The sequence below is a fragment of the Odocoileus virginianus genome, chromosome 24 (assembly GCF_023699985.2).
Source record: "Odocoileus virginianus isolate 20LAN1187 ecotype Illinois chromosome 24, Ovbor_1.2, whole genome shotgun sequence".
In the NCBI taxonomy this organism is placed as follows: domain Eukaryota; kingdom Metazoa; phylum Chordata; class Mammalia; order Artiodactyla; family Cervidae; genus Odocoileus; species Odocoileus virginianus.
Window position 1 is genome coordinate 31,641,981 of NC_069697.1, and position 15,241 is coordinate 31,657,221.

The window sequence follows — 15,241 nt, forward strand, 5'->3', positions numbered from 1 at the left end:
ATAAAGAAAAAATATTTTTCTTAGATAATAACAATTTATGATTGTTTGGTACACAGCTCTGGTCCCTCGGGTACATCAAAATACTTAAATGTAGCTATGTCCTACCTATTATGGAAGTGATTTTATTTGCTGTTTCACCAACCTCATTTTACTTTTCTAGCCTCGAGGATCAAATCCATGTACAAATCAGTGCTTCAGGAATTTTTTCTCCAATGTCTTTTCTTCTAGTTACACTGGAGAATCTTCTTTTGCCTATACGGCTTACTGGTTAGTATTTTTTACTTTTAATTTATGCTGTTTTTATATTTGATGTTTTATTTATTGCAGTTAACTTTTGGTAGAAATTTAAACTTGGCTCAACAACATTATGAAAGCCCATGTTGTTTTTGTTTCTTTTGGCAAATAAATAGAGCCTTATTTTGTGACCGTCTATTATTCAGTGACTGTTAGTGGGCTTCCTTTTCCTTAATAATAAGTTGTACACAAGGTTTGTATATGACAGAGACGTAGGCTAGTTGTTAAGTTGTTAAATTATGGGGGTACCCTTTAAGAGTAGACCCAGTCATTTTTTAATCCATTGTGACTGTATGATGCTGTGTAGATATTTGTGGAATTTGAAGATTAAGTTGAGGTTTAAAAATAATGGAGCTGGTTGAATAAACAAGACAGATGAAGATTGTGATTTAACTTTAAAGATTGGCAAGGTACCAAAGAAAACAATTACAGTTGAGTAGCCTTTTAAAAAACTGAACTCTGCCTATTTTGGGTTTTAAAAATAACCATGCCTCCTTTATTTTGTTCCTTTGTCTTATGTGTAGTTTCAGATGGCAAACTATTGCACCTAGAATTTTCGGCTTGAACTGCTCTTTGCAGCTTTGGTTCATGGGAAAGAAATAGTGTTACTTCTTTTTTTCAATACTAATAATATTAGTCTGAATTGACTTTATAAAAGTGGTCACAAGTCAGATTAGTTCCATTTTTATTTGTAATATAAAAATTTAAGTTACTTTAGGAATGGGTCCATTTTGAAAAGTGTTTATATAGAAAAAGTTTCTTTTTTTTTAATGTGACTTATAATGCTGGGTATTAAAATTTCTGTTATTCATGATATAACCCACTTGTTATTCTGTACTTAAAATTTTGGAATTCTGATGAGGATCTAAAATTTATCTTTTAGTACAGAATTTATAGAAGTCAATGAAGTCAGTGCTTTGATTAGGCAGAAGAGACAGGAACTGGAATTGTCATGGTTTCCTGATACATTACCTGGAATTGGAAGGTAAAAAAATTGTTTACTAAAATGTTTAAATGCTAATGTGTGCATAAGATAGTATTATATACAGAGATAATCAACAGTTATATTTCTAAGAAAGTTTTGTTTAATTAAATCTTGGTGTTTCAGATGCCTAATGAAAGGTCTCTATTTAAGGAACCCCTTGAAAAATAAAGAATATTGTATTTGTTTGTTTAATAATGTAAATATTTGATTTCTTTAACAGGGAGAACACCTAAACGATAAGGTTCATTATTAGTAATAGCATTCTGTTATCTTTTCCTCCATTCCAGTCTTCCCTGTGTGCTGTTAGCTGAAGCATTGCTTTTGTTATGACACTTCATCTCCACTGTTATTCTAAACAACTGCTTGATCAAGTCCCTACTTTGCCCTGGCATTCATGACTCTCTATATAGCGTAGCCTTTTCTCTTTTAGTGTAAGCCCTGAAAATATTAGCACATTGCTTGCTAGGTACATGATATGTACTTAAGTCAAGCTCCTATGTAAAGATTAAGTTCCTTGCCAGAGTTTTATATTCATTCCTATAACTTTTATATGTCACTGTAATGGAGTTCTGCATAGGGCCTTCATTCTCTAGGAGTAACAGTGGAATATAAATAAGTAAAATTAGACAAAGTCCAGATATGTAAAATATGAAATTTTCCCTTAGAGCTGTATATTTTTTGTGTGCAAGATGCACATTGTTTTTCAAATTTCTTTCATCCTCCAGAATCTCACCTTAGACTGGATGAAATAGTCTTTTGTTAGGAGACCTAACTGAACAGATATGAGTCAGAGTAGGAAGAAGCTGAGAGGGTTTGGTATGACTGCAGTAACTGGGGTCTTGCAGGTCCAGAGGGATCCTGGGAACTTTTAAGAACCATTGTCTTCAGATTGAGGAATTTTAGCATATACCATAGCAATAGAAATCAGTTGCGGTTCTTTTTTCCTTTTTAAAAATGTATTTTGATATTTTTGGCCTTGATATATGCCATAAAAACATAAATCTAACAAAAAAATTCAAAATTCAAGTGATGTAACTTTCCTTTCAGTTTTTTTACATTTTTGTTTATGGACTGATTCCCCTTTGACCTTGCTAATTTCTTTAAAACCTGAGCCGATTAACTCAGTTCAATTATCTTTTTGGTTGCCTGGACATAGGATGGGGAATGATATGGATGCTGGAAATGTTCTATTTCTTGTTTGGGGTATTGGTTATACAAGTATATTTATACAACTGGCCAAAAGTCATTACACTATGCACTTAAAATCTGTACATTTCATTTGTGTATTTTATTTATCTACATTTCATTGTCCAAGTTGGTTATTTTTCAAGTAGTGAAAAAAAGTTAAAATTCTTGACAAAATAATTGCATTAACTTATTTAAATGAGAATCAACTACTGTATATTAAATTGCCCTTGATAACATTTTGCTATTAATTTATTGAAAAAGCATGCTTTTAGAAGGTTTTTTATATTTTTATTTTTTGTAACCAGTTGGTAGCCATCTTGGTTACTATGAGTAACCTTGAATTTACATTTTTAGTTGTTTGGCAAAAATAATTTAAGCACCTATAGTTTAATATTTCTAGCTTATTTGGAAAATTAATACTTATAAATTGCTGGTTTTATTATTTAAACAAAAATGTCTTTATTTTGTTTTAAATTTTCAGAATTAGTTTTATACCCTGCAATATTGAAATAGAAGTCCTTCCTCTCATCTCTTCTGTGTTGCCAAGAACTATTCTTCCAACAAGTACCATATCTTTAGAAAATTTTGGTAAAGTTTTTGAATTTCTTTCTAGTTAAAAAAAAATTACTAAGCCTCTTTCAGTCTCATGAAACGTGTAGGTTTTGATGACTTAGAAATGCTGTAAAATAAGGTATGGATAATGAGTCCTAGATATTTCTATAAATATTTGTACAGTGACTTGACTTTAAAATTGTTGCAACTAGAAAGTCCTTTTACTTTAAGAAATTACAACTTTGTATCTTTGAGGAACTGATTAGAAGTTTCCTTTCTGTTTAGAGGTTCAGGGTTCAAACCACTGATTTTTAGAAGTAATACCTCCTATGAATTGTGAACAAATAGTTTGAGTCTTTACTATTTGTGGATAGCTGTTGTGTCCTGCTTTTGCCTAGGTATTATGATTCATAAAGCAAATGGCAATTAACAGACCAAAAATTTTCTTTTGTTTTTTTCACTATAGAATTGCCCACATGGATTCAAATCTTGGGATAACTCATTTCAGTAGCTTTCAAAAATTGGTATTACTCTGATGTTAGTAGCTATGCATTTATTAATAATTCAATTCACAAGTATATTTTGTTTTACTGTTATAGATGTCTATTTTATGCATATTTTAAAATAAAATGATAGCTTATTCTATCAATTCTTATCACTTGATGAAACATATACTTACTTTTTCCTTTTTGTATACTATTAGGTACTTCTTGCAAAGGCTATGCATTAGCACATACTCAAGAAGGGGAAGAGAAGAAGCAAACTTCTGGTACCTCAAACACCAGAGGATCAAGACGAAAACCTGCAGCAGCAACACCTACAAGAAGATCTACACGTAACACAAGAGCTGAACCAGTCAGTCAGTCTCAGAGATCCCCAGTATCAAATATTTCTGGGTGTGATGCCCCAGATAACAATAATCCATCTGTAAGTGTTTCCTCTTCAGGTGAGTCAGAGAAGCAAACAAGGCAGGCTCCAAAACGGAAGTCTGTAAGAAGAGGAAGAAAACTACCTTTATTGAAAAAGAAACTTCGAAGCTCTGTGCCTACCCCTGAAAAATCATCTTCCAGTGATTCAGTTGATGAAGAAGTAGCAGAACCTGACATACCACCTGAGTTAGAGAAAGAACACCAATCAGATGTAGAAAGTATTAACACTGTGCAGATAAATGTAGAAGATGAGTCTGCTAATGGCTTAAGAAGTTGCAGTGAGCCATTAAAAGAGAGTGAAGAAGGTGCTGAGACCCATGATACAGAGGAAAGAGTAGAAACTTTACATTCCGAGTCTGGTGCCCAAGATCCTCCTGTGTTATTTGGAGGGGAGGAGGAAATTCAAGAAGTTGAGAATACAGGTATAGAAGTTAATGTTTTATGTCTGGAAGGTGAGATTTCTGCAAGTACTTCCAAAAAAGGAAGTGATTCATTGGGAAATCAAGACCCAGTAGCTGAACCTTCAGAATCAGAAATAAAAGCAGATATATGTATAGATCATGCTCCAAATGATTCTCTTACATGTTCAGGATCTGAAATTGAAGTGTACCAACCCGCATCAAGCTTAGGTGAGTTACCTGAGAATGCGGAGTCAATAGTTAATGAAGAAAAAGTTATGGAGAGTCCTATAGTAAATATTATTGATCATAGAGATTCTACAGTAAAAACAGAACAGCTTATTGACAGTCCCAAATTAGAATCTTCAGAGGGTGGAGTTATACAAGCAGTGGACAGAAAACCTATTGAGAGTTTAGAGGTTCATTTGCTTAGACATGTTGAAAATGAAGATGCAGACATAATTGCAACATGTGATACTTCAGGGAATGAAACTCTCAATAGTATTCAAGACTCTGAAAATAGTTTATTAAAAAAAAATCTTAACACCAAATTGGACAAATCTTTAGAAGAAAAGACTGAATCTTTGATTGAACATCCCAGATCTACAGAATTGCCTAAAACACACGTTGCACTGATTCAGAAGCATTTTAGTGAGGATAATAATGAAATGATATCTATGGAATGTGATTCATTTTGCAGTGACCAAAATGAATCCGAAATCGATCCATCTGTAAATGCTGATGCTAAACAAGTAAGTGAAAATTCTGTGGAGCACAGTTCCCAAAAGAATATGTCATCTTCTGATCCTCCAAATGAAAAGGTTGAAACTGTATCTCAACCATCTGAAAACCCAGTAGATGTGACAGATAAAGCCAAAAAGCCTCGTACGCGAAGATCTAGATTTCACTCTCCGTCTACAACTTGGTCTCCCAACAAAGATACTGCCTGGGAAAAGAAGCGGTCTCAGTCTCCGTCTCCCAAAAGAGAAACTGGAAAAGATAGCAGGAAGTCTCGATCACCATCTCCTAAGAAAGAATCTGTTAGAGGACGGAGAAAATCTCGTTCTCAGTCCCCCAAAAAGGATAGTGCAAGAGAAAGGAGGAGATCTCAGTCTCGGTCTCCAAAAAGAGATAGTGCTAAGGAAGGCAAAAGATCTGAGTCGCTCTCCCCAAAAAGAGAGAACAGAAGATCTCAGTCCAGAGTGAAAGATTCCTCCCCAAGAGAAAAATCCAGGTCCCGGAGCAGAGAAAAAGAGAGTGATAGAGATGGGTCGAGAAGAGACCGAGATAGAGAAAGGAGAATGAGAAGGTGGTCTCGATCCAGATCACGGTCAAGGTCACCATCAAGATCTAGAACAAAATGTAAGGGTTCATCATTTGGTAGAAATGACAGGAACAGTTACTCTCCTCGATGGAAAGAAAGATGGGCAAACGATGGTTGGAGATGTCCACGAGGGAATGATCGATACAGAAAGAGTGACTCAGAGAAACAGAATGAAAACACAAGAAAAGAGAAAGACGACATCAGTCCAGATGCTGATGATTCAAATTCTGCCAACAAACATAGAAATGACTGTCCCACTTGGGTAACAGAAAAAATAAATTCTGGGCCTGATCCGAGGACCAGAAATCCAGAAAAGTTAAAAGATTCTCATTGGGAAGAAAATAGAAATGAGAATTCAGGGAATTCTTGGAATAAAAACTTTAGTTCAGCTTGGATGTCTAACCGTGGTAGAGGTAACCGTGGTAGAGGCAACCATAGAGGTGGTTTTGCCTATGCAGATCAAAATGAGAACAGGTGGCAAAACCGAAAACCCCTCTCAGGGAATTCAAATAGTTCAGGGAATGAGACTTTCAAATTTGTGGAGCAGCAACCCTATAAACGGAAAAGTGAGCAAGAGTTCTCCTTTGATACACCAGCCGATAGGTCGGGGTGGACATCTGCATCGAGTTGGGCTGTGAGAAAGACTCTGCCAGCAGATGTACAGAACTATTACTCGAGACGAGGGAGGAATTCTTCAGGCCCACAGTCTGGATGGATGAGGCAAGACGAGGAAACAGCTGAACAGGGTAACATGTTTATTTATCAGCACTTTTATTTGAAGAAAGAGATTATAAATTTAACACCTTATTTGTATGAATTGAAGTGATCTCTGTTTATAGTTTTATGCTAAATTGAACCTCACTTTATATTATGTAATAAACACTTCAGTATATATTTTTTCACTCCATGCCTGCCCCCAACCTTGCCAAAGACCTAAATGTTTTATGTATAATTTGCAGTAGAAGGATTTGGAGTAATTCTGTGCAGGATTTAAATTCTATTTCATTTATATTGGATGTGTGCATTTGAATTTTTTTGATTGTTGTTTAGTAAGTCGCTCAGCTAAAAAAGATTTATCCTTCCTTGACTTTTCTTAAGGACACTGACTCGACTTTTTGTAAGAAAAGAGCTGTTGAAGATTTTAAAAAGTGATTAACCTTCTAAGTTAGTAATTAAATTTTATGATGATTTAAATAGTAAGTTTCTTGAGCTGCTGATTCTTTGCTTGTGTTGCCCAATGTTATGGTGTGAAGTCATTCTTAAAAATAATTTTAGTTGAATGTTTATTTCAGTTAGAAAGTCATCCCACATTATTTGGGAATGACAGAATTAAACTGAATAATTGGATAGGTTAGGTTAATTGGTATTTAGTTTTACAGTAACCAGTGGCTCTTTGTTTCTCTAAGGAAATTTGTAACATGATTTTTTTCATAAGTCTTTTTCTTTTGATAGAGTCTAACCTGAAAGACCAAACAAACCAACAAGGTGATGGTTCTCAGCTACCTATAAATATGATGCAGCCACAAATGAATGCAATGCAACAGCACATGAGTGCACACCAGCCTGTGAACATGTTTCCGTATCCAGTGGGTGTTCCTGCTCCTTTGATGAACATGCAGCGCAGTCCGTTCAGCATTCATCCTCAGCTGCCCTTGCACCTGCACACCGGAGTACCTCTCATGCAGGTGGCGGCTCCTAGCGGAGTATCTCAGGGACTGCCGCCACCACCGCCCCCTCCCCCGCCATCCCAGCAAGTCAGCTACGTTGCTTCACAGCCGGATGGAAAGCAGTTGCAGGTATGTTTTCAGCCACTCAAGTGTAGTTAACGTACGCCATTGTAAACTTTTAGCTATTAGGGATGGATGTTCAAGGAAGGGCTTCTTGCTGGTTATCCATATACAGTGGCTTATTTGATTAGACTTATGGTAAATCTTTATAACCCCTCTTTCACTGTCCTTTCCCAAACCTCCCAGTCCCAAATAAGAAAATGAATACGTGTTATCAAATCTAAGCTACATGTTTGCTGGTGCTGATATCCAAACAAGTATTTTGGTTAGTTTAAGAAAACCAAATTATGAGGCAAACTAGAGTCATGTGATGGACACTTGAAAAAGTGTCCCTATTTTATTGGACTTGAGGGGGTGGGAACTTGCTGTGACTGGGTACTGTGATAAAGCATGTGTTGTCTTGCTCAGACTGACACCACATAAAGTTGTTCATTGTGCATTACCGTATGTGTTTCATTTTCAGGAATTTGTCGTGCTAAAAAGAAAGAAGTGCCTCTTGGGCATATAGTAAATTTGAATAACAACTTGTAATGGTTGTGTTGCTTTATTGTTTCATGTCTATATCTCAGAAATTCAATAGATTCCTGGCAGCAGGATATAGTTGGAAGAGCCGGAAAGTGGGAATTTGGGATCTTATGTCTTTTTCTGCTGTCAACTCACAGCAAGCCATTTGACTTCACTGTCTTATTTTCCTCTATCTTTAAAGTGGGGTACCTACCTTAAAGATACTTACAGGAAAGATACTGTCATTAATGCTGCTTTTCTCCTTTTTGTTGGTTTTAATGTTACTGTCAGAACATTACAATACATATATATTTTAAAAGTCATCATGACGTGATGGGATTCTATTTAAGAATGTTACTCATTTTTCTTCAGTCTTTTAGATAAAAATTACCTGAAATACACATTTCTCCTAAGTACTTAAGCATTAAATTGCCTTGATTTTTTTCTTTTTTTAATGTCTAATAGGTAACTAAATGTCTTTTATTTAGTACAAATAATTGATTAACTGATGATACCTCTTTAAAACAGGGTATTCCTAGTGCTTCTCATGTAAGTAGTAACATGAGTACACCAGTCTTGCCTGCTCCGACAGCAGCCCCAGGAAATATGGGAACAGTTCAGGGACCAAGTTCTGGTAATACTGCGTCATCAAGTCACAGCAAAGCTTCTAATGCTGCTGTAAAATTGGCGGAAAGCAAAGTAAGTGTTACAGTGGAAGCCAGCGCAGATAGCTCGAAGACAGACAAGGCAAGTTCAAAGTTGAGAGCAATCTACATAATTCTGCATATGATTATGATAAAAATAACAGTTTTCTGTTGTATAAGTGGCAAAGAGAATTTATTTTTGATAGTCTTAAATTCCAATTTAAAGAATTCTCTACATATGTTGGTGCCCATTGAATTATTGGCTGTATTTCTTGTTTATTTTTAGAAATGTTTGATTTGTGTTAGTAAATAACTATTTTGTATTTATGATGCTAATATTGGAACAGTTTCTTGTAATTGTGCAGTGTTTTCAATTTTATATTTTTAAATAATTTTTTTGAAAGTTTGTGATTTGGCAAATAATAATTACACATTTTCCTCTTATCAGAAACTGCAAATTCAAGAAAAAGCAGCACAGGAGGTAAAATTGGCCATTAAGCCATTTTATCAAAATAAAGACATCACCAAGGAAGAATATAAAGAGATTGTACGGAAAGCAGTAGATAAAGTAAGTTATAGCTTTAGTGGAGTTACGTACATATTATTTTGAACAGTCCTATTTTAATAAAGAAATGCTTAATTAAATCTAACTAAAATAGTAAGAGGTAGCTTCTACTAATCAGCTTTTTTACCTTTTGAGAAAATGAAATATATACCTTATAGGCAATACAAAACACGTAACAATGTCTGATTATGTCTCTGGGGTATTTGTTTTTCAAAGAACTTTCCCTTTAATCCCTTTAAGTATGAAAAAAAATTCTGTCTTTTTTATAGGTGTGTCATAGTAAGAGTGGAGAAGTAAATTCTACTAAAGTGGCAAATCTGGTTAAAGCCTATGTAGACAAATACAAATATTCACGGAAGGGAAGCCAAAAGAAAACTCTGGAAGAACCTATGTCTGCATGATAAAAACGTGTGCTGAAAGGGGAGCAGTAGAACGGACACTGATGAGATATCTGCAAAGTGCAATTTCAACATGTACCTTTACCTGAAAGTCATACATAGCTGTGATTGAAATTTGGTTTTGATAAAATTATCTTTTTTAATGTAGGATATAATGTTTTGTTCTAAATAAATATAGTTCAGCACCACAATATCTATATCTTTTCCTCCTCTCCATTTCCCGCCCCCCACCCAAATAAAATTCAAGGGAAAGTAAAGGGTTTAAAGGAATATGCATTTTTACTAGGACTGGGTTATACTGTGGATGCTGAAAGATGTACAGGTTTTTGATTTGAACAATGGAGTGCATAAATTAGAAACTTCAGAGTGCACTGGTTTTGGAAGAGATATATATAATACATTTATTCTGTCAGGCTAAAAATAAAAAATGGTCTTATGATTTTTCTCTCTAATTATAGAAAGATAATGTATTACCATGAAGACTATTTCTAATAACAGAACATACCAGTTGCGGGGTTCTTAATGTGTATTTTTAAAGCACACATCTGAATAAATTGCTTAGGTAGAAGATATGATCATGAGTAAAATTCAGTGTTCAGAACTTTAGAACACTGTTCACCTATTGTATCACCAAATAAAAGTTATGCTGCTTGTTTTTCTTTTGTGCCTTCTTTTCCCCAATTGAGATGAAGCAGTTTGATTTGTTACATTTACAACTTTGGCACTCTCAGCTCTGTTGAATTTAGAAGACCTGTTTGGAAAAAGTGTTGACCTTGTAAAAATTACGTTCTTCCATAATATCTTCTGCTCATCAGAAATGGTAAACTGCTTGTGCCAACTGGAGAATTGCTTTTAAGTCGTGACCCTCCTTTCCTTGGGTCTAAGGCAAAATAAAATCATGATATTCGCTTCAGGGGCTTTCACGTTGTTGATCCATCTATTAATTACTAATGAAATTCTTCTTACACTTGGGAAATCTCCAAATGCTTTACAGTGAATAAAGTGTTAATTTGGTAACCATTTTACAAAATTCGAGACCTTAAAACCTGTGTTTTGGAAAAAGGAGAGGAATTAAATAATGGAGTCTTAGGCTTTCAGGGGCTAGAGATTTTTTTTTTTTTTTTTAGTACTAGAATCTGTTAATTTTTATTAAAAGTAAGTTTAAAATGTTCTAGCCTTATTATTTTATTTGGCATCTTGGAAGAAAAAATGGGTTAACTCCATGATAAACTGTTTCATTCCAGTAACAATTTTCAATAGATACCAAATAACTGGAAAGCACTTCAGATCAGATGTTAATGGCGCAAAGATAGATATATGCCTCAGTGAGACAGGCTGACCATTATGCTAGGTAAATAGTGAAAGCAATACTCCAGGACTGCTTTTCTGAAGTAAAGATTATCTGTTTCTCAGTTTATGTGTGTAATACTTTCCTGGTGCTAGCTTCGATAGGCGAATTTTAAAATGTTGGCCCCAGTAATGATTGCACTACTTCATAATCTTTGATTATGAGTATAATCCCAAAAAGTGTTAGAAATACTTCCAAGCAGTTTCTGATCTTTATTCTGCATTTCTGGGCGTTTGTAATATGGTGTTCTACTGATTTATATATATTTTTAATTAAAGTTTATGTTAAGATTATGATGGGGCAAGAGTTTTGGAAGTATATTTCTTCTAATAAAATATTAAGACAGTGTTTCAATTGTCAACACACACCTCCTCATTTGTTTTGGTTTTGGACTCTAAAGTTTTAGAACTTTTTGTTTCTAAAAAACAGTTCTGTGAACTTTCGATTTTGGATTAAAGCTAGTTCCCACTTAGAAAATTTTGTAGCAAATTGCCTAAGTTGACTAATCACACAACATATTTTTCCTACATCTTATTTCAGTGAGATTTGGGAGTTGGATGACAGTTTAAAATTTGCTTTATACCATTTAGCTTGTGCAAACATGTTTAAAAGTTTTGAAAAAGTAAATGATGTGGTCAAGAGTTAAAGTCTCATATCTTTGGTAGCAGTACCATGAGTTAATTGAATTCTTAATACACATTTTTTGAATAACAGATATGTACTCTGTATCTGGTTGGGGGTACTGGTTAGACTGCACTTGAAATAAGAATACTACTGGACTAGAATCAACTCTGAAATATTTAAGAATGTATTAGAAAGTGCATGCTTTATGTTAAAAAGAATACATTGCTTTTTAACATTCCCCATTCTTTTATCAGAAATTAAGTTGCATGTGTACAAACTTAAAAACATTTTGTGGGGTTGCAGATTTCTCTTTATATATGAAGATTCAGTATTAACTTGATCTTTGAAACCTTGGTCCCTCTAACTTACTAGTCACATTGACTGATGTTTTAGGCGATAGTGATGCCTAGAATTTTGAGACTAAAATTAGTTACTTGTTATTTTAACATTCCAAAAATTTGGATTGTTTTCCCCTCTGGTAATGACATTTTCCATTATCTTCCTTTAAATGGCCACGGTATGTACTGCCTAAATGTTCCATCCAAAAGATGTAGCTTCAGAAGCACAGTGGTTGCTCCATGGTCCATGAGACATTGTTTGTAGTATGAGGATGGAGTGCTGTCTACTGAAACAATACTCTTTAAACAGATATGTAGTATGTAATATTTTCTAATAAATTCTTTTGATAAACAGTAGTGTCTTTAATGTTTTATTAAGATTCCTGGGAAATGATGACTTACACTTCATTTTAACTTTTCAGATGGGTTGCAGTATTTCTTGGATTTGCATTGAAGTAGCTGGACTAGCATCATAGTTCCATAAATGTCCAGGTTGTAAAGAAAGCTTGAAGTTAGCTATAAGCATGTATTATAATAGCATTTTTTGTAATTATATAATCACTGTAGGAAATTAGAAATGCTTTTACTAAATTAAAAAGCAATCAGAAGAGGGGAAAAGTAAGAAAAATAGCCCCTAATCTTACCATTTAAAGGTAACAACTATTAACACTGATCAAATTGCACATAACTGTTGTAACATCCTTTTCACTTGTATTGAGAATTTTCCATTTTAATAAAAGTTATTGTGCAGCATGGTTCTTAATATCCATATAGTATCACTTACACAGATACACTATTACTGGAACCAGTCCTCCAATATTGGGTACTAAGCTGTTTTCACTAAATAATGAAATTAGGTCTGTTACACTAATATAAATGATGTAAGCCTCCTTATACACAGATAATGCCCATTTCAGATGATTTTCTGTGGATTGATTCCTAGAAGAGTTTTTATTTCCCTGTAAAACATTTTAAGGTGTAAGTGTATACACAAAGTGTAATTTCTTTATATTTAGTTTAAAATCCATTGTTTTCCGAAGTTGCTTGTTCTCTGCAGAAGGAATCATCAGAAAGTTATTTTCCCCAGATTCTCCAAAGCATTTATAAGAACACTTTTTAAGGCTCCAGGAAAATAGGTTTCACATATCTTTTCCCCTAGCACATGCATAATAGTCTGTAAACTGTTCTGTATTTTTATACCCCTTAATAAATTGAAGATATATTCTGATGTCTATATTCTAGTTTATAAGGGCTGTGTTGTGTTCCTCTGTTGATGGACATCTTAAGTTACGTTTTGGAGTTTTATTAAAAGCAATGTTTTAATGAACACTGACTTTATCTCTGAATCTGTTTGTGTTACAAGGTTACTTTGCATCTCAGGATACACATTTTTAATTTGGATAGATGATGCCACGTTGCTCTCTGAGAAGAGTGTACTAATTTATAGTCCCTCACTGTCTGAGCTTCTAGTTTACTTTTAGTTCCTACTTTGATACTGTGATAGCATGTAAGATTGCTCGTTTTCAGGGTCTTAATGAACATTCATTAAACCGTGCACACCTATTATGTGCCAGGAATTACTGGATTCTTCACATTACCAGGTTTAATCATACCACAGTTTTCTAAAGAATTAGTACAATAATAGCATATTAAAGTTGTGCTGTGATAGGCACCTTGTCAGACATTTGTGTTACTGTGTCTTATCAAACTAATAATTTTTTTATGCTGATGAGAAGATTGAGATGCATAAAGAATTAACTGTCACTGAGTTACACAGATACTTAGAGCCAGTTTCAGACCTAGAATTGATAGACCCCAAAGTCAGTGCTTGACTAGGTGTTGTGTTGAACTCACAGATGGAAACCCACATCACGTGTGGGAGTAATGGCTGAAATAAGTACAGTGGGAGCAGAGACGGGACAACTGATTTTAAGGAGACGGTGTGAGCAAGTGTGATGAAAAGAGTGACTGCCTTTAAAGTCAGGAGAGTGGTCACTGATGCAGGAGAGGGAGGAGGTTGTGACTGAGATAGGACTGAGCCCTTGGAAGGAGGGGGACTACCAAGGTCTACTTGATTTGGGCGGTAGTTACATAATGCTTTATTCTTTAAGAGCTTAGTTGTATGTGGTGTTATAGTTCACAGTAAAAAGAATTTTTTTGAAGGCCAGCAATTTAAAGCCAATGCTTAGATTTTTGATAGTTTCACTTTTTAAAATCACTTTAGCTCTTTCAGTCAAATTTCAGTGGGGAAAAGAAATCCATGAAATTTAGGGAGAAAAATATCCCCACTGAAAGAGTAATTATGCATCACAAAGTGTGCTTCTGTTTGGAGCCAGAAATAACAAGAAATGTGCAAGAGTGAACTTCCCGTGTGCAACACTGCTTTCCATATTAGACGGTGGCAGCTTTCAGCTCCGTTTTCGCTATTTTAACAAACCATGCCCATTTATAAAGCACAACTCAGAAAGTTGCCTGTTCCCAGGCAACAGCTTTGCAAGCGTGAATTTGTTTAAAGGGTTAACCTGAAAATCAGGCTAGTGTTACTTTTCCCAGTCTAGCTGTAAACAACATATCTAATTCAAGTCAATGAATCCTGAGAAGCAAAGGCTAAAAGGTTTCCTCATGAGTTTAGGGAAGCTGTATTCTATAGTCCAGGGATCCTGGAACTCTCTCTCAACCAAATGTGGTTCAGCCCATGTGCTTTTATTCCAGACTGCACCTCTGTGGAGCCGTTAGGTCCCCTCCTTGGTGGCCAAACCCCTTCTCTGCGTAGCAACATCTAATTCACTTTGCTCCTCCCCAGAATTCAGCAGTTTTTCCCCCTTAAGTTTTGTTTGTGTGAAAAGCATTTATAGCTTTGATCTCTTAATAGTTTAAGCCCAGCACTAGTTAATCTTTAAACTCTCTCTTCCTTAGCACTTTACAGGCCCTTAAAGTCTCTAAGACATTAATCTCCACACATGGTCCTTCCCATTTTGCCTTCCTGCTGTCAGTCCAGTGAAGCCTGTCAGATGGCTGAGCTCCCCACTTTCTTCTGGCCTTGGCCTTACCTTCTCTCCTTTATTACTGTTTGGGCAAAATGATCCAAGTGGTTAATCCTGTAGCTGCACCCCTGCTTCTTCGTAGCTTGCTTTGCTGTTTAATGCTTTAGTCACAGTGATTAAGATCAGGACAAGAAGTCACTTATCCAAAACATTGTTATTTTAAAAATCATTTTATTGTCATTTTATGGTTAAAAAAAACATACATGGCATGACTATAAAGTAATGAGACGAGTTTTCATGTGTGGCTTGTATTGCCGAGTCTCATTAATATATAGTCACATCCTGTCTCGAGCCTGGAAGAAAAATATGCCTTGGCTAT

General features: G+C 35.0%; 1 protein-coding gene across 3 annotated transcripts in view; it reads left to right on the top strand.

The window, feature by feature from the left end:
- The window catches only part of SCAF11 (SR-related CTD associated factor 11), an 87,891-nt gene extending 75,659 nt beyond the window's left edge, over positions 1 to 12,232 (top strand). For 2 of the 3 annotated variants that reach the window (XM_020873105.2, XM_020873107.2), the window contains 8 exons: positions 161 to 267; positions 1,178 to 1,279; positions 2,949 to 3,055; positions 3,723 to 6,416; positions 7,123 to 7,466; positions 8,490 to 8,708; positions 9,054 to 9,173; positions 9,440 to 12,232. In XM_020873105.2, the coding sequence (XP_020728764.2) occupies positions 161 to 267; positions 1,178 to 1,279; positions 2,949 to 3,055; positions 3,723 to 6,416; positions 7,123 to 7,466; positions 8,490 to 8,708; positions 9,054 to 9,173; positions 9,440 to 9,571 (3,825 nt within the window). In that variant the 3' untranslated portion in view covers positions 9,572 to 12,232. The remainder of the gene's footprint in view (positions 1 to 160; positions 268 to 1,177; positions 1,280 to 2,948; positions 3,056 to 3,722; positions 6,417 to 7,122; positions 7,467 to 8,489; positions 8,709 to 9,053; positions 9,174 to 9,439) is intronic. The other variant, XM_020873106.2, reaches the window with a different exon arrangement.
- Positions 12,233 to 15,241: the final 3,009 nt, after the last annotated feature.